General features: G+C 36.2%; 1 protein-coding gene across 2 annotated transcripts; it reads left to right on the plus strand.

Moving 5' to 3' along the window:
- Window positions 1-228: 228 nt before the first annotated feature.
- Window positions 229-21,831, plus strand: LOC140155309 (TNF receptor-associated factor 6-like). 2 transcript variants are annotated; one of them, XM_072178095.1, is made up of 6 exons: window positions 229-438; window positions 5,179-5,229; window positions 15,633-15,731; window positions 17,612-17,773; window positions 19,420-19,569; window positions 20,281-21,831. In XM_072178095.1, the coding sequence occupies exons 1-6, from the start codon at window positions 349-351 to the stop codon at window positions 21,334-21,336; spliced, it is 1,608 nt and encodes a 535-aa protein (XP_072034196.1). In that variant the 5' UTR covers window positions 229-348; the 3' UTR covers window positions 21,337-21,831. The 2 variants fall into 2 exon arrangements, with proteins under 2 accessions (XP_072034196.1, XP_072034197.1); XM_072178096.1 differs by lacking the exons at window positions 229-438; window positions 5,179-5,229 and adding an exon at window positions 10,784-10,950.
- The last annotated feature ends 2,389 nt before the right edge of the window (window positions 21,832-24,220 follow it).

Genomic DNA, 24,220 nt, shown 5'->3' on the forward strand with positions numbered 1-24,220 from the left:
GCACTGAAAACTAAGACTATTTTCCTTGTTTTACTCTTTATTTATATGCACAATTTTATTTCTTATTTTGATTTCTTATATTTGATTTCTCTCTCTAGATATCCAAGTGTTGGCGATGAGTGACAAAGAGAGGGCCTTTGAAGAATCAAAACCAGGGGCTAGTTATCTCCCAGCAGGCCCGCAATTAGGGATGCCGGCAAGTGGCACAATAAGGGTCCCTATTGAGGCTGGAGCTGTTAGCCCTAGTCAGGTGGGGCCTACCTCCATGGACCCTTATAACACAACAATGAGTGACGGACAGGAAGGTTATGATTATGTATTTGAACCCAACTTAGAGAGTAAATACGAATGTCCGATATGTTTGATGTGTTTACGAGAACCGGTGCAGACAGAATGCGGTCACAGATTCTGCCGGAATTGCATCACGAGGTCTTTACGGTTAGTATATTACTTTGTATTTATTAGGGCTATTAATAGTGTACAGATCATAAACTGAAGAGATACAGCTAGACTGTTCACAAACAGGTAAAGTCCCAGTATCACTGATCGTTTCATGAAGTATGACAGACGAAACTGCTACGCACTTAAATGGAAATGAAAGGTGGGGATGTACATACATAAACTTTAAAAATATAATGTCACATGTTGCCTCATCTATACAGATCATGATCTGTTATGTGTACACCCTTAAAACAGTGTGGTCAAATTTTGACCTTTTTGTGGTACAAATGTGACCACTATGTAGGGGTAAGGTGCATAGTTAACTACTTATGAGGTCAATTTGACCACACTGTTATAAGAGTGTATGATTGTTTGGCTCCCCAGATTCATTTTTAGTCACATTTGAAAAAAAGATCATTTTCAATAATACCTAACAGCTTGAGTCCCTTGTTTATCACGGATAGAGCAAAAATATAATTTACTGTAAATATTTCCTTCTTTTCATTATTTCCAACCTTGTGACAATGACAGGGACATATAATATGGCTTTCTTACATTTTATGTTTTATACAATCAGACCGATTATTATAAGCTGCTTTTAAAAGAAGTTGTTTTACCAGTTATATGTTATATATGTAGAAGCCTACATTACAAGCTGAAAAAAGCCTGATAAGGTTCTACAAAGAACGCTGTACAAATTCAGTGACTGGTTCATTGCATTTCCCACCACGCTAAATCTACATCCTGGTTCTAAACGGTTTAGATTTCACTCTAGTATACCAGTCTGTAAGATCTATGTCAAATAACAGCATGCGTCACAAAAAATGACATATATTTGAGAGAAAAATATATTAAAAATAGTGGGACGCGATTCTTGTATTGTAAAGTACATCGTTAGAAAGCATAATTGTTTCTCAACACTCTGGTGCTTATTTGATCAGTTACATCCAAAGTTGCAGACCTGACAATGTACATGAAAATAGAGAGATAGAGAGAAAAAGAATAGACCATTCAGGTTTAAATCTCATTTCATTTCAATTTATTTGGAAAATAGAATTAAAGACAATAAAAAGCTCACAGCAAAGTGGTTGATAACTCCATACCTGCCAACTGTTTGTATTTAATCTGATTTTTGAGATTTCAGAGTGTTGAAACTCCCAAAAATCTGAACATGTCTTTCAAATCTTCCAAAGAACAAATTTAGGTAAAAAGAATAGCCCAATACATGAAATGTTGTAACTTCTGAATAATAAAGTCAATGTTCAATGTTAAAATCATCTTTCTTGGGTTTGGGTCTTTTCCAGGCCTGTAACAAAGATTTTTTTTTTGGGGGGAGGACTGATTTTGAAAAGGCTGACTGGGGCAGATTTTGAAAAAGTGGACTGTTTTTTCAAAATTTGGACCTTTTTTTGACCAAAAAGGCATAAAAACCCTCTATTTTTGGGTCAAAAAAGGGGGCTTTTCTGGCCTTTGGCAATTTGGGGGACATCTGCCCCCCTTCTTTTCCAAATCAATAACTATGGTTTACACAAGGGGGTGCAGAATGTGTGTGTGTAACCCGGGTTCTATGCCTAAAACATTCAAAATCAGCATATTTTATGGCTACTCCTGCCGCTGTGCACCACATGTTTAAGGTTTCTGGGTACGCCCCTGTGGATGATCAGATTTTGGACTTTCTGTTGTTGAGAGGTTTCTTACACCAAGGATAACACAACAAGCCTAAATAAAGCCTTATTTCAATTGGGGGTCCTTAATATTTAAAACATACAAGAAGTAATATGGATTGCAGAACAAAAAATATGGAATTTATTGGCAAGAAACCATCTAGGAATATTGTGTCACTGGATAATTTGCATTTTGATATCAACTGCTTATTTGTGTCAATCCTATTAACTAATTATTGATTGGTGAATCTTATGCTAGTGTGACAAAACAAATTAATATGGATGAGAAAATAATTAACAGCTGTCATTTTGCTTTCCTTTAATTATGCAGGAAGACCTGTACAGCACAACCCAAACAGTGGAAACTTGTTTGTGCAAATCAAATTCTTTTTGCCTAAAAAAGGGGCACTTTCTTTAAGAAAGATTTAAAAAAAGATTTTTTCTGGGTAGGGTAGGTTTTCTGAGTAGGCTGAGAAAGGCTAATCTGTTTGTGTCATCTGGTTACTCCTATTTCCAGAAAAGGCTTACATTCTATGATGTGAGGCTTACACTTTTTACCTTTCTAATGCTCTGAAGAACATTTACAGGTAGCTTTGAGCTGGTTTTTCCATTAATACCTAGAGGTTATGGCAAGTGTGGACTTAAAGGAGGGTAACCCTATTGGTTTAGGATTTGAATAATTGTCTTCAAAAGTCTTTCAAACTTACATACAATGTCAAATGTTTTTATGCATCCATGTAAAAAAATGAGAACATTTTCAGCATAAATGTGACTAATTAGCACAATTAGCAAGCTAATAATATGTTGGTAGACACCCCAGCATAAAATACCAGTAAAGAATGTAACAATCCTTGTGCATGTCTGTTTGGGGGTGTGCTACATGATGTCAACGTGAGGATTCAAGACATTAAATCTCTCCACACAGGTGTCGACTGCAGACGACAAGTTTCAAATATTTTTCAAAAAGTCAAAAATTTCAGAATTGTACATTTTTATGATCATATCTGTAATCTGCATAAAAATGCATAAAAATGAGTACAAACAAGCCTAGTATTGGTTCAGAGGCTCTTGAGGTATCTCTTGATATTTGAGAAAATATCTCAAAACTTGGGACTTTTTTATGTTGAAGCCTATGGCTAGCAAGTATACAGAGCATTAATGTGCCATTATGGTTCAATTTGGTGTGACACTTCAAATAGGCCAAGGTGCTAGCTAGTAATTTAGGATTAAGGTCAAACTGATCAATTTTCCTCGTAATTGTTGAAAGCTATTACCGTCATTGTGCACAGTTTTGATGTACTGGTAGCAAAGGTAGCTGTCCCTTGAGCATCTCGATTAAGAGTTTCTAGTGTCATCCAATCTAGTAATTATATAACCAGCAAATCAGCTTGGAACATATCAAATTCTTTTACTGAGAACGCAAGTTGCTGAATGGACCCTGCACTTGCAATTCACAATGGAATGGTACTTTATACAATGTAGTAACTCTTCATGGTTCTTCATTTCCTTGTTGCAGGTCTTGAGCTGCCATAGGTCCTGCTGACCTCACTTTTTGTTTGTATTTAGTTATATAATACTTTCCTTGTTTTGTTCTGTGCTTATTTATCTTGTGTACAATGTAATTTGACCTCCTGGCCGTGATTCTATGCAAATAAAATCATACGATATCATATCTAGGCCAGGCCTGATGTTCATCCTTTTCTGCGTGCTAGCCATAGGCTTCAACATAAAAAGTCCAAGTTTTGAGATATTTTTTTCAAAATAGCAAGATCTATCTTTAAAACCACTGAACCAATACTTGTTTGTACTTATTTTAATGCATTTTTCATGCTGATTCCAAATATGATCATGAAAATGTACAATTCTGAAAGATATTGAAACTTGTCGTCTGCAGTCGACACCTGCATGGAGAGAGTTAATCAGGTGTCATGTTTTGTTTTCATTGGTTATGTGGCTATTTAGCATTGAATGAACTATATTAATTAACCTACTAGTATCATACAGGACTTCTATTTTAGTACTGATCACAGTATAGTTCTATTCCAGTTGAAATCCATACACCCCCTGTTGCAGACGTGACCTTAATCTCCCATACAGGGAGTGTAGATTTCAAATGAAGTCACCCATTCAGGTAACCCCATTTGAAATTTACACTCCCTGTGTGGAATATTAAGGACATGTCTTCCATAGGGGGTGTATGGATGTCAACTGGAATAGCCCTTAGCACCTGGAAGGACAACACCCATGTGTTTCCTCTGCTAATTTTCAACTTACATCTTGTGACTTGTGTAGAAGGTTTAGCTTAATTGGCGGTTAACCTCAAAACAGCACTGCAGACCTGCATTGCGCTATTCCAGTTAATATCCATACACCCCCTATGGAAGACATGATCTTAATCTCCCACACAGGGGGTGTAGATTTCAAACGGAGTCAGCCATTCAGGTAACCCCATTTGCCATTCACACTCCCGGTGCGGGAGATTAAGGTCATATCTTCCATAGGGTGTATGGATTTCAACTGGAATTGCCAACCCATTGCAGAATGTCTCCAATTATACTTTCAACATTCTAGTTAGGTTATTGCCATAAAGAGGGAGAAAGAAATGCATTTCAGTAACAAATTTATAGGGCTATACATACTATTTTGTATACTTTTGGAAATATTTTGTACAATTTGTAGAAGGAAACTGGATCTACCTTTTTTGAACAGCATTGAGAAATGGAATATTTTCATAAAATAGCTGGGTTAGACATTTCTTTCAAAAGATTGGACTAGTTACATTTAGCACTTTATGCATTATGTCATCAATAAACTTTCTAAGACAAGCAAACTTATTGCAAGTTGATATAACGGACGTAGGAAATATTCAAACAAAGTGTGAAGAATTGATCGCTCAAAAATTGCTAACTATATCATAACTGATTTAATTGTAGAGTGGAACTTTTTGCTTTCCGTCCTGTATGCGATACCATATTATAACTTCTTGAGTGAGCTGAGCGAGCGAGTACTCCATATCATAATCAATATAAACCTAATTGATCCAATTTTGTTGTATTCCATGTCTCTTCTTCAGAGATGCAAGTCGGAGATGTCCGTAGACAACAAACCATTAACAGAGCAGAGGGTAAGTGTATATGATTGAATTAATTCAGGGGGTTACTCACACAGGGGGTTCAACTTGGGCTATAGTGTCATCCTCCGTGTATGCCACTTCCATGCCTCGTGGCGTACAGACACAGTCGTTTTCTCACGTTTAACAATCTCAATTTGTGATCACTTTGAATGGAAAGCCTCTCAGGCAGAGAAAGAATATTAAATCAAAAGAGCCTTGAAAGGCTGTTGACTTCCCAGAGATAGGTAGGTAGGTACAAAAGCAATGTTTGAAAACAATTTCACAATAGTCTTGGTTAAGATTGCTTATTCATCTTTTTGGTAAATCCCATAAGCCTTTGCGGGTAGACCTCTGTTGTCATCACGCCATTGCGCACATCACAGCTTCCAAATGTACAGTAACGATGTTCGCTAATAATGTGCACATTGGCGTGACGTTAAATGACGACATCCCAGGTCTAGCTGCAAAGGGTTATAGGATTTACCAAAAAAGGAATTCATTTACAGCAAGCAGTTGCTAATAACAATGAAAAAGGTGCGATTCTTACATAGCACACGGTATATTTTAAAGAAACATTGTTTTAAAAAGAACGGAAATGTACACTTTAGTGCATGTTTTAAGTCCAGGAGAGGGGATTGATGTGTGCGAAAGCAAACAACACTTTTTTGAGTTGAAAAATATTAAACTCTTCTGCAAATTATGTGTATCATCATGTAAATTACATCCATAATTAACTGCATCTTTTATTGTCTCGCCTGAATGTTCAGGGAGAGACTTAGTAATCACTATGGTGTGTGTGTGTGTGTGTGTGTGTGTGGGGGTGTGTGCGTGTGTGTGTTCGGAAAAAGCTTGTGAACGCGTTATCTTGAGAACCGTAAGTGCTATGATGATGAAACTTTATAGGGGGTAGCATGACCAAAGGGTGTCGACCTGATTAGATTTTGAGCGCAAAATATGGTAATTAAGTACCTAATTTGCATAATTTATGCGTAATAAGCAAAATACCTTGTGAACAGATTATCTGGAGATCCGTATGGGGTACAGTGACGTAACTTGGTGGAGAGTAAGCGTGGCCAGATGTTCTCGACCTGATTAGATTTTCAGCGGAAAATATGCTAATTAAGTACCTAATTTGCATAATTTATGCGTATTTGATGCGTATCAAGCAAAAAAACCCTTGTGAACAGCTTATCTGGAGATCCGTATGGGGTACAGTGACGTAACTTGGTGGGGAGAAGCGTGACCAGATGTTCTCGACCTGATTAGATTTTCAGCACAAAATATGCTAATTAAGTACCTAATTTGCATAATTTATGCGTATTTGATGCGTATCAAGCAAAAAAAACCTTGTGAACAGCTTATCTGGAGATCCGTATGGGGTACAGTGACGTAACTTGGTGGGGAGTAGCGTGGCCAGATGTTCTCGACCTGATTAGATTTTGAGCGTAAAATATGGTAATTAAGTACCTAATTTGCATAATATATGCGTAATAAGCAAAATACCTTGTGAACAGATTATCTGGAGATCCGTATGGGGTACAGTGACGTAACTTGGTGGGGAGTTGCGTGGCTAGAGGTACTCGACCTGATTAGATTTTCATGAGGTCAAAGGTCACATACAAGGTCAAAGGTCAACTGAGGTCACCAAATCTTTTAATTATTAATTTTCAACTGTGCATCACATATCCCAATAACAGCTTGATCGGTCATGTAATTAAGGAAATATGACGACTTTAAGATAGTCGCTTTCTTTGTAAAGTATAGCAAAGTAGCACTTTCAATGAGTGATAACTCGTAAAGGAAGCATCTTTCTGTTTTGATTTATTTGATGAAATAGTTCTTTGGTATTGCCAAATTTGATTTTTCAGCGCAACATACTTTATCCAATTTCGTAAGGTCAAAGGTCATCTGAGGTCACCAAATCTTTTAATAATTAATTTTCAACTGTGCATCACATATCCCAATAACAGCTTGATCGGTCATGTAATTAAGGAAATATGACGACTTTAAGATAGTCGCTTTCCATGTAAAGTATAGCAAAGTAGCACTTTCAATGAGTGATAACTCGTAAAGGAAGCATCTTTCTGTTTTGATTTATTACTTTGATGAAATAGTTCTTTGGTTTTGCCATATTTTTGGAAGGTCATTACGGGTCATCCGAGGTCACTCAGGGGTCATCTGAGGTCAAGTTATTAAAAACTCGTATGGGCATGAAACTTGATGGGTACAGTCAACATTTCAAGGCAAATTTTTGGAAGGTCATTTTGGGGTCACCAGGGGTCATCTGAGGTCAAATTAGTAAAAACTGTCGTATGGACATGAAACTTGGTGGGTACAGTTACCATCGGCCAGATAATCGTGCCCAGCCGATAACCGCCAAATTCATTTACCTCTCTACCAACAGTTATCGCAAAAGCAGGCGGTCACAAAACCAGGCGAGACTCGTGGTTCGAGAACCGCCTTGTTTTGGAAATTTGTGTTTCATGTTTCTCAATATTCAGTTTACAAAAATGAATTAATTTCAAAACTTGTAATTCCATAGCCATATTCAAGAGGTTCCTGATTCAAATCCGGCTTCTTAGACCAATTATTGAATTTGAATTGGTTTTTCCAGGAAAAAGGAAATACATTTTTTCATCTGGGCATAAAGAGCAACATAATATTGTGAATAATACTTGTGAAATAAAGGGGGAACCACAACATTTTAATGAATGGGAAGGAGCACATGAGAATGGCATGGACAATTTTCGGTTTCAAACCTGAATTCAGGTTTTACATCATTCAACTTTCCACTTTTCATGTCAGCTTGTTTTCTGCTTTTTTTAGCAACTTCATGAGCTTTTTTCACATTTTAAGGGTTATTTTTACAAGGGGTGTGATTTGTTTTTGTCCGAAAATAATTTTGATTCCCTTGTTGTAAATATCACCCTTACTGTGAATAGTGTGACACTAATTTTACTTTGACATTTCCTTTTGAATATAATTTTTCTTTTTCTTAGTACCTTTCTGCCGACTAGGATGCATTTATCACTTTTGTCATCTAAAACAAAATGTTTTAATGTTTAAAACATGTGTCAAATTCATTTCCCAGAGTCAATTCAAAATAATCATGTGTGCCAAAACTGATGAGCTGAAAGGATGGTTTCATTTCCAAAAACATAGTTTAATAACCCCCATGCAACAGCAATATCTCAAAAGTACACCTAACGTGTGGAGCAAGAACTTTAGTACCCAATTTATTTAGAGGTTGTTTTATAAGTGTATAAACGTATTTGGGTTCAAGACCTGTGTCCTGGTAGATGAGATTGTTATAGAGCCTGGGGCGCCGTAGACACTGCCAAGAGGGTGTGTTCCAATATCTGTGGGAATTCCCCATCAAAAATATCTGTGTTTGTTTGATAGATAACATGTAAACAGAAGCAGATTGAATCTTTATCAAGACTCATGTTTATTCATTTATCTTTCAGCAAATATAAGTAAGTATTCAGAGGGAACATGAATTGTTTTGTACGGGAATTCCTGTTTGAATTATATAATAGCAACACCCAAATTATGAAGTGTTTCATATTAATGATAATACTTAATATGATGGGGTGTTATTGAACTCGGGAGGGAAGTAGAGGTTTTTAATTGTATCGATAACAGGCTATTAGATATGGTGTAAAGACAATTGCTTGCAGAGATAGTTCCTAGCACCTGCTGTAGTGTCATTAAACAAATCTTTTTAAAGAACACAACTAAATTACATTTTAAAAAGTACTCTGATGCAATCAAGCACAATTAGATGTATATCTTGAAATATTGATTTCATAATACAGCCAAAATTGTCGCAACATTTAGTGAGAAATTATGTTTGACATATTTATACACTGTTTGCACAGAGATAAGTCGACTTCAATTGTGACATCAAATTCAGATTGTGATTAAGGATTTAGCACAAATTATTTGTTGACAGGGTGCTTACATGGTAGTCAACTTAAATAACATGTATTTTCCCCTTATATATAAGTAATTAACCCTACATACACCGTGTGCTACAAAAATCTACAGCTGAAAGCCACTGTGCATGCATGCATCTCACGTGATGTGATGATGCAATCGCCCTATTAAGTCATATGTACGTATGCACACATTCATTGGCCAGGCCAGCAAAACATCAAATCTCTACTGGGTGGGCGACCTAGTGCTTGGTATGCGAGGGGTCTCGGGTTCGAATCCCACCCCAAACAAAAACTTCTTTGTTCGTCTTCTCTCTTTATTTCTTCCTTCTTTCCTTTCCAATTGCCAAGGAGCACTTGGAGAGTTAGGGTTAAAAGAAATTGTGAATTCAACACCAGTGCTGTCCACATTTCTGCAATTAACACTTCACTTCCTACTGAATACCATTTTGCCTTCAATTAACCAGAACTTTGCTTTCATATTAGGCATTTACAAAAACTTAATACTATTTGTACATTTTATACATTGTAGACTAAAGAAGACTATATTTCCTTGTATAAGGCTAATGAAAGTTGATTTTCAGTTTCCCATCACATATTTGTTGCCAAGTGATGGGGCGACTCCTTTATCATTATTCATTATTTATTATTTTTTGTACATTCATTATTAAAACAGATATCAGGCTTTTTAATGTTAACAAACAAACATTGAAGGGACAAAAATGACAGATCAATATACTGTGATTTATTTAGTATATTCACCACTAAGCAGGAGGAGGTAGGCCTATTTGTTTACATAAAAGATTATCAAAAGTAGGAAAAAAGACTGAAATATGCAAAGTTTTCAATAAAATGGCAACATGATGAAATATTTTTGCAAAATGACTTTAAAGATGTAGCATTAATAAAAAAATTCCTTTAAAAAGGAATGGGAGGTTTAATGTGATGTGCTGAAATGTAGCCGTTTGGATTAAATTTCTTCTTCAAAACAATCGTAACAGGCTCAATAAAATGATATAATGTTGTCACCCAAATGTGCTACCATGTCGCATTATCATGATTATTGTAATACAGGCAGAACTGAAGATGAGAAACTCAAGGTCTACTTTTATTAGCCTTAAGGGCAAGGATGTAGTTTGACATTTAGTCTCAGTGACAATGTATAACCACAGATCCTGGAAAGAAATTAAAAAATACATCAAATACATTCTTCATTCTAGCAGATTTGTATACACATGAGCTGCAAAATGCACACAAACAGACACAATATATTAAACTGGACCACAAATGGATGATTATACCAGCTTCTACTACTTTATACATGTCGAGTGGATGATGCCAGTATTTATTTGAATGGTTGCAAAGAAAAAGTAGGGTCAAAGCTGAAACTGGAACTTGAAAAGAAAAAACTATTTTGTTAATCAATACAGTGGACCTTTTTATCAACTCCATGTTACACTTACACTTTTATTTTTGGTTTAAACCACTAAGGGAAATCCCCTCAACTGTATAATTGTATTCACTATTGTCCACATAGGCAGTAGAGGGAATTTCCCCATGTGCTCCCTAGCTGTACTTCAACAGTATTGACAACTACCAGCTGCTTTGTAGGCACTGTCTGCAAGAGCTCAGATGTCAAGAGGGCAACATTTTGATATATAGAATGCAGAATTGTGTAGGCTATTTCTGGAAACTTACCTGAAATTTGATATGGATTTTTCAAAAATAACCTCTTTTTGGATTGCAAGGGTTGCAAAACTTTTGATTCAGTGATAATACATAGGCCATTTGCCAGGTAAGCACAAAGTTATCTTGATGAAGACCGCAAATTGGCCTTACCCGGTGCCTATTGCCTATTTTCTAAAACGTTATGAATTGGTGTCATTCTCTCACTATGAGGTGTAATAAAACAAATACTACATGGTATTTTCAGGGAAATAGGGTCACTATTTTTCCCTCGGTACGGGCTCTAAAGGCCTAGGAAAAAATAGTTGCCCCATTCCTCCTCCTGACATTTTACTTAACTGACTCGAGGAAGGTACATTTATACAGACTAGTATAGTGCCCAAATTGCAGAAATAAATACATTCAGATATGATCAAAACAATGGGTTGGTAGACTAGAGGAAAATCTCAAATTTGTGCTTGAATAAAATTGTTGAAGCATTTTTTAGTAAAAGTTGATAATGATAACCTAGCTATCTTTACTAATCTGGACCCGCTGGATCCATAAAAGGTAGTGAACAAGCATAATTATTTTGAGTCTTATGATCCTCAAAATGACCCCAAAACTAGCCCCATAGAGTTAAACACACTCCGATTTTGCTCATTGGCATATCAAATTATCCGAACATGTCCTAAAATTCAAAGATGGATGAATTGTCAATCTTGAGCTGAAAATTGGTTTGGTTTATGTCAGATTTGAATAATATGTAAATAGAAATGTCCTTCTTGGCATGTCCTTTCTGGGATATCACCTTTTGTATTGATTACACTACATGTGTCATTATCAACAACTTTTAATACTTTTAATAGTGAGTTCTTTCAGCTGTAATAACTCTCTTGTTTTCCTGCCCACCTTAAGACTTGTTTGAAGTATATACTTCGTATATATATGTATTTCAGTGTTCCAAATATAGGGTGTGCCCAAATTGTTGCCATGGTACCATATATACAAATATATTGGTTCCTATGTTATATTCTTGGTTCTTGGTTGATATGATCCCTTTGCAACAATGAAAAACTGCTAAACTGGGAAATATTATCAATTCATGGGTGAACAATTGATCTGACGTGACCTTTCTGACCCTCAGTGGGCAGAATTGACGTCATTCTGCTCACTTTTAATTGGTAAAAGATATGAAACTTTGTTTGCAAATATGAGAATGTTGTGCATGAGGTATCCTGTACATTTGACAAAATAAAGAATAACTTGTCTGCATGGGATCACAAAATGTGGCTAGGTCTTACCCCAAAAAAAAAAAAAGAAGAAAAAAGGATGCATTTGTTTGCTGAAATAATCAGTTTAGTTATTTGACAAATAAAGAATATTAAAAGAAATCACTCACAATTCACTTAAAAATACATTGTGCTATTGTTACAATTTTGGTGCCAGTATAAATCATTGAAATCAGTCTTTATTAACCCTAACACTTCTAAAATGAAAAAAAGGAACACAGAGAAAAACATGTTTTCTCGGTCACCCATGCTACAGCACGGTTAGCTAGGCCGGGTCACTTGCTCCAGTCCTGTGAGGTTGGTGGTTCAAACCGCACAATCAGAAAAATATAATCTTTTCTCTTATTCCTCTTTCGTCCGTCCTTGCTGCCTTTCCTTTTTTGACACAAAAGCAGTAATGGTGTTAGCCTGGGGGTGTTAGGGTTGGGTAAAATGCAGATTACAGAGTTAGAGATAAAGGCCCATTCAGTGACTGATTTGTTCGTCCGGACGATCATAAAAATTCAGATTTTGGTACCTTTGTCATTGTCATAGATGTGCTGACATAGCCTGCTAGTGGTTCAGCTGAAAGCCGTGTATTTTTAAAAGACAAAATAAGGCATTTTACATGAATCTGTAATTTATATACTGACAGATATAAATTAGCTACATGTATTTGAATGGGGCTTCAACTTTGTCAAAATATTTCCATTTCAAAACTATCAAGTGACAATTGAATTACTTATCCTTCACTTTTAAGCAATTTAATAAACAATTTTAATTCTTTTACACTTGTGCTGGGATCGCTGAATCACAACTGATAAGTTTTTAAAACAACCTAAAGAATGGCTGTAAAGAATCAGTCTCTGAGTAGACATGATTATAGCCACATGTGTAAATACCGCACATAGCATAGCACTTTTGTCAAGAGAATATCAATTTTTCCACTCAAAGCAACATTATGTGCGTGATTGAGTAAGTGGAAATTGTGTGAAATTCATGTTTTCATGTTGGTTATTTTTACCACACAATAACTTTCCTGGAATCCAAGTTCATGATTCTGTGAGTATTGGTCATGTTTTGAGGTTGCATAAAGCATATATATATATTAAATTGCAGCTATAAAAATAATTCTCTGTATCGGAATGGTTGTGTTTGCATGAAAAAATCATGCTAGCATTGGCACTTATCTTGGGAACAGATGGTAAAATGAAACATATTTGAAGTTAACAATTTAGTTTTACTAGATTTAAATTAGTCCTCCAAGAAGCTCCAACTCCCACACAGATGTCCATCTTGAAGGACTACATTAAATATGAATCTGTTTATATGAACAAATAAGCATTTAGCACTGATCTTGGTAATAAATATTTATTCGTAAAATGAAACAAATTTAGTTTAACTAGATTTAAATTAGTCCATCAAGAAGCTCCAACTCCCACACAGATGTCCATCTTGAAGGACTACATTAAATAGGAGTCTGTTTATATAAACAAATAAGTAAACTTGATGAATACAATGAACAAGTAAGTAATGAAATAGGGAAATGAATAAATAGGAAGGAAAGAAAGGAAAAGAAAAAGCAATGATCAAAAGAAACTGAAAAAGAAAGAAAGGGAAAGAAAGAAAGGAATAATGAGAGGGAGGAGGGAGGAAGGGTGGTAGTAGTGGTTGTTTAACCCTAATGCCCCAGTTGCTTTTTGGCGAGGTGGAAGGAAAGGAGAAGGAAAGAAAGAAGAAGAAGAGAAAACTTTTTTTTCTTGGGTGTGGTTTTGAATTCGGACCTCTTGGGTGCCACGCCCGTGTACGGGCCTACCATGCCACTGGGGTGTAGCTTGCCCGGCCAAGCTTTCAGTCGCCATATGACTGTTCGCATGATGACTCAATAGCATCACATGGGATTTCTGAATTGAGGTTTTTGATGTTTGATACGGTTAGGGTTAAGGAATGCACATGTACATGTAGTAAGGAAGGTTGTTTAAGTAGTGGTTGTGGTAGTAGTAAGGAATGGAGGAAAAGAGAAAGGAAGGAAGGATTGAAGGAAGGAAGGAAATGAAATTAAATGAAAGAATGCATCTTTTCAGTTGCTACCAGGAAGTTGGGCTTGTTCTGCAGCTCAAATTGAAATGTGCACCTCTCCTTATGAATTTGAGCCTAGTGAGGTGTTTGACAGTTTGATATTTGGCAACACTGTGTATCCTGTTAGTTTATCAGTGTGCATACCACTGATATGTCAGCTGTCTATTCTACATGTCAAAAGTTAGATCCTTGTCTATGCTGAAGATGATCAGGTGTGTAGAGAATGGAATTCATGTGGAATTCAGATCCAGGATTCTCTTCTTTTTTTTAAATGTCAAAAACTCAAAATATTTGTGCAATTTATTTCAGCTGAGTGGGTATTTTTGTGCATTGGTGAATGTGTAAATCAGGGTTCAACTTTAGTTTATTTTCTAACTTTTGGAAAAGTAATGCAAGGCAAGGCATGCACAAATTTAATTAAGGTGACAAAAAAACAAAAAACCCTGTTCTATGGGCAAAGGGTCGCTCGGTTTTTAAATATTTTTTGCTGGAAAAGGATAATGACCCTAAAAAAGCTTGAAAAATTTAAACATTTATTTTTTCAAACATGTTTTGCTTAGTCAAAAGCAATTCAATTTGGCAAAAAATGGCTATTTTTAATTTTATACAGCTAAAAGAAAATACCCAAAATGCCCAATCTGGGTTGGCTGAGCCCATAGAAAAGATTTTTTTCATCGCCTAATGGGCAAAATTTCAAATTGATGCCATACTACATGTACTTTGCCACAAGGATAAGGACACAACTCGTTGAAAGGGCATATTGGCCTTTTACCATAAAACTGCTGGAAGGTTTCCGTGGATAAGCCTTATGTATCTTGTTGGCTTCCCTTGCTTCATTCTAGGGAAGGCACCCAGGATATGGTATTTAATCTACGATGTTGAATTATATATTGTAAATACTGAAATATTGCCAAAGCCAACACCAAAACTGAATCATTGGTTTCTGAGAAAATTGAATAGTGTTGTTGTCCAGTGTTCCTGAAACAATAGGAATTGAATTCAGTTACACACTTGTTTTGGCACTCTTTCAAATTCAATATTTCTAAATGAATAAGAACCTGTAATCATGTTGAGGATATCAAATATTAAACTGTATCAGTACGCCATTTAAAGGAAGGTGGTCATATCTTTTCATATTTGTTTTTTTTGTTCTACATTAAGGCCTACCATTAGAATAATCTATTAAAAAAATTGAGTTGTATTTGCTCCAGTGGTTTTGATATGAGAAGCAAAAAGTGTCTAATGATGCCTCTTAGTATATTATATACCTCTGACGGTGGTTGATAATACCACTGTTTACCACATTTTCATTCATGCCATTTACACAAAACACTTTTTTAAATTTTACTGGAGTTATTAGTGAGAAAAAAATGAAAAAATGGGGAATGAGGCTCTGATTTGGTCACATACCTGTAAGAAATGTTGCATTAATTTATCTGTGTTCTTATCTGTCATTTTACAGGTTTTTGCAGATGTGTGTGTGAACCGTGAAATATTGGACTTAAAAGCCCATTGTCCATATCAAGACTGTCCTGAAATTGTGGAGCTTAGAAATATGGATGTGAGTACAAGAACCAAATAGCCTATGGCATTAAACTAAACAATTTTCTACACCAACTTTCCGGTTCTGAGGCAGTGACCTTTTAGGATACAGAATTTATATTTTGTACTTTGTCAGCTCAGTGCAGTGCAGTAAGGGACATTAAAGTATTGATACACCTGTGCATTCAGCTATTCCAATTGAAATCCATACCCCCCATGGAAGACATGACCTAAATCTCCCACACAGGGAGTGTGAATTTCAAATGGGGCTATTTGAATGGGTGCCGCCATTTGAAATTTGCAGTGTGTATGGATTTCAGCTGTAATAGCCCATATTTGGCACTTGCCCATTAGCTGTTGAGAGCCGTAAATGCTCCGGGCAAGTTGTAATAAAGCTGATACTTGCTCAGTAAATAATATACTTGATAGAAGTGCTGCATCCAACTGTATCTACATGTATGCCATTTTAGGCCTTATATAAGATCATTAGACCTTATATAAGATCAATATTTTGGTTCCCGTCTGGAGGATTTCCCCAAGTTGGCAAGGGCTATCTAGAGACTTTTTTTTTCCGATACAAAATTGGCATTGCTTGCAGTCGTAATTAGAGAATAAAGGTATTGTTTTTAGCTGCGGTCGTGCATCTATCGTCTCATATAACACAGGCGACATCATTATTTTAAGGAAAACAATGAGATATAACACAGGCGACATCATTATTTTAAGGAAAACAATGAGGTGAAGCCTGTGTTATATGAGACGATAGATGCACGACAGCGGCTAAAAACAATACCTTTATTCTTATTCTTAAGCACTTCAATTCAGTCTATACCAGATTTTAATCAAATTAAATCCTACATTTTACAAGGAATTACCTAGGGCTTAAAATTGGTCAGTACCGTTGTTGCTATGCGGCTCCGATTGGTTCAAATAGCGGGTACGTGTATCGCGTCAATGCATACATGTTATATCGTTTCATATCACATGGATAACCAATAAGATTGCAAGAATGTTCTCAAGTGTTTAAGAATGCTCATTCTTAGAAAACAATGAGGTACTTTTTATTTGAAGGTTCTGAATATTACATGGTGATTCATGTGGGCACGGTGGCTCAGTGGTTACGGCCTTGGACTCATAATCTGAGAGCTTGCTTGGGTTCGAGTCCCGTCCCACCACCGTGTTGCGCCCTTGGGCAAGGCGCTTTGCCTCGCTTGCCTCACCCCACCCAGGTGCAATGGGAAGCTGTGACATGGGGTAGTCACAGTCGTTGTACTGATGGACCCTGTGCCACTTATAGGCTGCAAACGTGGTTTTGACATATTCTAATGACGGCGGAATAAATGTAAAAGCGCTTTGAGGCTGTTTACGGCATAAAGCGCTATATAAATATCTACATTTATTTATTTATGTTGCTTCAAATATCAAATATATGAATTAATTGCTGGAGCTTAAAATCAAAATTTAAAAAAAATATGGGCCAACTCTAGATGATGATACAGGTGGGGATGAGAACCAAAAAAATTTAATTTTACACACCATATAGCAATCTGTGGTATTCTTCTTTCAGTATAGAGTGCCAACTTCATATTGTTGAAGACTCTATAGTGTGTCTCATCTCAAGTTGACCATAACACAATTTAGGATGTCGCAGTGGCAGGGTTGAATTGCTTGCTTAATACTTAATACCTAATCCTGCAGGGCATATACACACGCATAGAAGTGATGTTTGTCCCTATGCTGGCAATGCAACTGCATAAATACTGCCACTGCAACATCCAACATGGCGTTACTCTCAACATGAGACGTGATACACTATAGCAAGTCTTGAAGATATTGTGAGTTTTGCCCATAGTCGCAAACAAAGTGTAAATTCAGCCTTATTTCTAATATTTTTTACAGGTACATCTTGAGAATTGCAGATTTGGGACCTTGATATGTCCTCAGAAGTGTGGTCTCCAGGTCAGAAGGAAATCTATTGAAACTCACATTCGTAATAGCTGTCCCAAGCGCAGAGTTTTATGTGATCACTGCACCGTAGCAATACCTCTAGATGAATCACAGGTATGTCACCATTGAATAGTCAAGGGTCTATTTCACTAATCTTTACAACACTTTGTAAGTCTCGAAATTGTTTGTAATTTACGACAAGTTGTAAGTTCCATTTCACTAAACTTACTTACAAATGGTGCCCTTCATAAGTAATAGGGATTTACAACAGGGACCCTTCGTAAAGTCAGTCTATTATTGGTTAATCGTAACGTTACGAAAGGTTACTTGAGTTACAAAATGTTAAAGTTAAGTGAAATGGACCCCAGGTAACTGAAGAAAGATGTGTTAAGTAACAGTAAATGATTGTTGCTCTACACATCTAAGGTAGTAAGATGATCAAAAGTAGTAGAAGCTGAATTTATACTCCATTACTGAGCGACGAGCGATTGGCAATTGACCAATTAGGTAGCCCGTTTTTCTAACACAACAAAAAGTGCTCTACCTCATTGGCTAAACACCAATTGCTATTGCTCAGCAATGTAGAATACATTCAGCTTTATGGTGCAATTAAGGAGATTAGACTCACTTACTCATAATTGTCCAGTATGTATTGCTATGGTAAAAAAAACCCACCATATTGGTTTGTCATGCATGGGGACCAAAATAATGTACCTCCGGCATTAATCAACAAGAGCCCGAAGAAGCATGCAATATAAATTGAAGTCTGTGGGTCGCATGACAACTCAATCTGTAGGTATACTATTTTGCCCTCCATGAGCAACATGGTATGGCAGAGTCAGTCCTCTTTGGGTCAACCTCTTTGGCCGTATTATAATAAAACAGTAAATAGAAATCTAAACCTAGTGATATATCTTCATAGAAATAAGATAATGGCGGCAACCCTAAATGACTTTGGTCACATCGGATCGTTGTCAAAAGAACAGACAACAAACGCATGGGTAACAACATAAAGTTCTACTTTTATCCAGAGGTATGCCTCTACTTAGTCTACTGGATATAGGAAGGGATGAATTGTTGGAAATTCTCAATAGATCAATCAAGGGCAATGTCAAAAAGACATAATGATCTTAAGTTGGAATTTAATATGGTTAGGCACTTGAATAGTCTAATCTCATTCTTCCATGGTCCATATGAAATGGACCCCTGATGTGTATTTTGCTGTAAAAATATTTGGCAAAATTGGATTCAACTTGTATTCTTTCCTAATACTCATGTACTTGATTGACAACCAGCTCAGAGCCCATTTGCTCACCCTAATTCTGCACATCACATGTTTTACTCTCGTTCGAGTGAATGCACAGAATTAAGGGCATGTCATGCTAGCAGTCGCTAGTAATCAAATGCTGGTAGCATTTTCACAATCGCTACTAGCGGTCCAGTTGTAGCTATCAAGTCAACTGCTTGCGACTTGACCCTAGGGCATGCTAGCAACTTATCAATCAGATGTTGGCAATCGCTTTTATGATAAGTGATGGAAGTTATGTCACAAAACAGAATGCAACACTCCTTGTGATTGCCTAGAATGATATGCCCTTTAGTGTGAAGCCTTTGTGAAGATATAACCACCACATTGTTGCCTCTTGTGTTGACAACAATGATAACCTATTATCTGAATACTGTTGCATTTTTAGTTTGCCACCAACGAACAATAATGTTTACTATATGATTTCACCATTTTGTTTGTATGTTTGTTACAGTTTCATGTTGACAACTGCTCTAAAGCCCCATCTCAATGTAATCACTGCAGTGAATCCATGCTGAGAGAACAGCTTCAATATCATCTCAAGACAAGCTGTCCACAAGTTGTAGTGGATTGTAGATATAAGAAAGTTGGCTGTATGGAAAGGGTGAGTAGGATTTCATATTTATACCCTTTTTAGGCCAAAAAAAAATGTTTGTTTCTTGTAGCAGATCAAAAAGTCAAATGCGAAATGTGTTTCTTTTTCTGTTTTTTTTTTTAATCCATGTCTTCAACAAAAATACCTTTTTGCTGCAAATTTGAATGGGAATTTACAGTGTGTCTCTCTGACACACACAAAAATCATATTCAAGAATATTTATGATCCCCTTTCAACCTGCCGATTAAAAAGCATTTATATAGTGCATCTACATCAAGAACGATGCGCTTGGAAACACAAGAAACAACAGGAACAATGGAATAAAAAGACAATTAATGCATAAATAGAGACTTCTTAAAGTGGATATGGACTTACAGACTTTGGGAGCATTCCATGTTTTTGGAGCAGTATAATATGAGGAAGTGCAATATGAAGATGGAGTCAGGTATTTGGTACACTTAGTCCAGTGGTATCTGATGCTGAACAGAGACTTGATCGTGCAGGATGGTACAAATGCAGACTAGATAACAGCCAGGAAGCGCTAAATGGCATACATCCCATTTATTTGAGGTTCTTTAATTTACATAAAGAATGAAGAAAACAGTTTGAGTCAAATTTATTAGGAGGATCATGTTTTTTTAAATTGATAAGTTAGTTTTACATTGTGGGTGTCAAAATGAAATTACTTATCCCTTGTTATGTTATCTTATTCTTATACAGATGGAGCGTCAGTTGATGGCAGAGCATATTCAGAAAGACATGCAATTACACATGGATCTCCTAGCCAGTAAATTTGACCAATTACAGATCCCTGCGGCAACCCCTGCCTACAGTCAATACAACCCAGTCACAGATGCTTCCTTAGTGGACTATACTATGGATTACCCAGCTATGGGAGCAACAGCAAATGCATCTGCATATCCCAAGGAGATGCCATACACAAGAGGCACATCAGCCTTAGATACCATAGCATTGGAAAAATACGAAGCAAGAGCGTCAGACCAAAGTATGCTGGATAAGTCACATTCCAAATACCCTGTAGGTATGGGTAACGTTACAAGTATGGGTGGTAGGTCATTGCAAAGACATCCATCCAATGTAAGCGACTCGGGGGATCCGCGATTATCCGTATCAGATTCAACCTTAGACTTGGAAGTCGGTCAGTTGAAAGAAAGAGTGCAGAATCTTCAGAGGAATATCGTTCAGCAAAATCAGGAAATTATCATGTTGAAAGCAAATGCTGAACGTGCGCAAATAGATGCGAAAAAAGCGACGGACAGTTTGTATTCTTTGGAATCACGGTTATGTAACGGCGAGTTTTACTGGAGACTACAGGGATATGCAGAGATGGTTCGTGAAGCGCAACGAGGGGAAACAAGCGTTAGGCATAGTAAAGGATTTTATACAGGTTTCTATGGTTATAAACTTTGTCTTAGAGTCAATGTTAATGTATCAGAGAGTTCCCACAATTCCCACGTGTCGCTCTTTGTTCATTTTCTCAAAGGGGAGTTTGATGATTTAGTAGATTGGCCTTTCAGCGGTAAGATCACACTGACTATTATGGATCAGAATGCAGATAGTTCAAAACGCAAGCATATTAGCGAGACTCTATTATCTAAGCCGGATCTGGCAGCATTTCATAGGCCAAGAACTCATCGTAATCACAAAGGATTTGGATACATGGAATTTGCTCCAGTAAATATGTTGGATGCAGGGACATTCATCAAAGATGATATCCTTTTGATTAAAGTTTTGGTTGAGATGAAGAAGTTATAAATGAATGTATTTAAAAGTAAAGTTGCATTCTTCTTATGTCATGTAGAGTGCTCAATCTGTACGGAGAGCAAGATATGAAGAGCTTGGTTCCAAACCATGTTAAGTCCACAAACACATGTTTCTGATTTACCTGTGCGATATTGCAATGGGTTGTGTTGCTATAGGTATAGTAATTTCAGTTGGATGCACCATTACAAAGCAAACAGTGGACATATGCACAGTAACAATAGTATGAGGCCTTTGGTTTCCAAATGAGAACAATAGTCTGCATATTGTTATAAGCAGCATTGTTGTGGTAAATAATGGCTTGTTGATGGTACAACTCATTGTTGCCAATGTCAAACTTGTCAAAGTAGTTGTGATTGTTTCACTCAAGTAAATGAGAAACATGTGGTTGTGGACTTACCATGGTTTGGAAACAAGCTCTTCATATACATAAACAGAAGAAAATGTGTAAATTTACTCCATGTTTATTCACTACAGTCTGTTTCTCTCTAACACAGTACTTCCTTTGTTGTGTGGTTTTTAGTGCATTCATCAAACCTTGTTTGTGCTTAATGTGTTTTTCTGTAATATTGCTCTCTCATTCACCTGATGAGCCTTAAGGGCGAAACAGACTATAGTGAATCAACATGGAGTAAATCGACACATTTTCTTCTTTTTATTTATATATGTATTTATATATATCACTTTGTATAAAAGAAAAATCCAATACCAACAAAATAGAATATGTTGAGAGTATTCCAATCACTTTTTAAAGCTATTTTTAACAAAATGATATTCAGAGATTTAGGAAATAAATATTTTGCCTAAGTTCTTCATTGATTGATCACACAGCAGAATTAAAGCATTATTGTATCATTTCCAAAAAAATAGATTTTTATTTCTTTGTCACAAAATGTTAGTTTTCAATGTCAGATATAATGTTCCCTTTTAATTTTGAACAAAGCAGACTTTTTGAAAGGATTTGTTGAACTCAACTATGGGAAGGAAGTATGTAATTAGTTGGAAAGTCAGAAAGAGTAGTTCAGAGAATGATTACAATAGAGTTTATCATCTGTGATCAAACACAAATAAAAGAGACTTTTGTCAGTTACTGTGCTTTTGTGTCACAAGGTCATAATTGGTCAAGTCGGTAAATTTCTGTACAAGTATATTTTGATCAAAGCTGTATCAAATTGATTGGTACCATTTGTTTCCAATTTTCGTGATTTTCTTAAAAATGTTGGTGAAACTAATTGGCTAGTTTGTTTAAATATTAAAATAGTCAAATTTGTTAGTATTAATATAAATTTTAGAAAGGACTTTCTAGATTTTGATCACACAGGTGGCTTGATCAGGGTCAGAATTTCGGTGAGAATCCGAGAATCCAGTCTCGCAATTCTCGTCAACAAAATTGCAAGAATCTAAATGGATTCTTGTAAATATTTCAATTTATCATACAAAGTTATATTGCGAGAATCCATGGATTCTTGCAAAATTCCACTGGGAGAATCCACAAGGATTCTCGCACTTGGTTGTGAATTTCTGACCCTGCTTGATGTACCGGCAATAATGACAATAACACAATGTCGATGTAACAGAATTATGTGTTACATGTCAATAGTCCAAAGGGTCATTAGTCCGAAAACCCAATAACTTAGTTATAAACCCTAATCCTTACCCTAAAACTAAATTTCACCCTAAGGGGGCTGGCATTTTCTTCGGAAGGGGGGGGGGGGTGGTCCCAAATATGTAACCTAAGCCCTAATCTTAACCCTAAATAGAATCCTAACCCCAACCCAAAACATAGCCATAACTTTATACTAACCATAACCATAACCCTTACCTTATGCATAACTCTAATTCTAAAGTAAAATGCCCGAAACCCTAACTGTAACCCTTTTCGGACTAATGGGCTGTGGTATCAGTTTGTTTTTTAATTTGTGGTCAATAAAACTAATTTTGTAGTATTTACCGATAACTCACTGTTTGTCATGGGTGCTGCCATCTTGGATTTGAACCCTGAAGTGAGTCTTATTTTGTGAGTTTTGGCCCAATTTGTCAGCTTTTTTCAGTTTAAATTCACTCCTAAAAAGTTCACACCCCAGGTACCTTACTGATAACATTCATGCAAAAAAGCCTGCAAGTAGTAAACCAATTATCTCCAGAAAAGGTAAAATATTTCCACAAAATGAATAGATCAAGTATGTATATGCCATGTAAAAACATGTATTATCTAAATTTTATATATAAGCAAGTTTATATTTTCAAATTTTACTTGAAAAAAAATTGTACTAATGGTTTTAATACAGCCGCTATCTTATCAGACTATGAATGGATATTTATTTGCATAAGTGTATAATACTAAGAGTTTAAACAAAAAAATTCCAGTTGGAATAAGTTGAATAAATGCAACACCTTCAGAACAATATTATATTTTGAAAATAAGAGTGTTACATGTTCTATTTGTTTTTAATATTTTAATCAAAGCATTGTATGCCGGGAGGGGGGTACTCAGTACAAATGACCATACGGGATGTGCCGCAAACGTGGGTAGCATTTTGGGCCTTCTGGTAAATCAATGATCCCTTTTTCTAGGCAAATTTTGGTATATGGATGGGTCCTTTTTTCAAAATTTTCTCATTTTTTAAAAAAGTAGCCCAATTTTGCCTCAGTTGGTAAAAACTAAGGCAATTTGGATAAAATTCGGCCAAAAATTTGACTTTTGATATATCGATGGGTTCAAATTTCTTGAAAAATTGGTATATTGATGGGTCCACTTTCAAATTCTCAGTGGCACACCCCTACCAAAACCAAACTTGAGTACTCCCCCTCCCATATTTGGATGTGGTGATATCAAATTGGGTAAGATTTTTTTAAACATTTTTTTTTTTTAAACGAT

The sequence above is a fragment of the Amphiura filiformis genome, chromosome 6, assembly GCF_039555335.1.
Source record: "Amphiura filiformis chromosome 6, Afil_fr2py, whole genome shotgun sequence".
In the NCBI taxonomy this organism is placed as follows: domain Eukaryota; kingdom Metazoa; phylum Echinodermata; class Ophiuroidea; order Amphilepidida; family Amphiuridae; genus Amphiura; species Amphiura filiformis.

Bases quoted from the DNA above. Each gene is read 5' to 3' on its own strand.
- LOC140155309 (XM_072178095.1), top strand. From the start codon at position 349: ATGTCCGATATGTTTGATGTGTTTACGAGAACCGGTGCAGACAGAATG. The intron at 5,230-15,632 runs GTAAGTGTATAT...GTCATTTTACAG, and splicing joins AACCATTAACAGAGCAGAGG to GTTTTTGCAGATGTGTGTGT. The intron at 19,570-20,280 runs GTGAGTAGGATT...ATTCTTATACAG, and splicing joins AAGTTGGCTGTATGGAAAGG to ATGGAGCGTCAGTTGATGGC.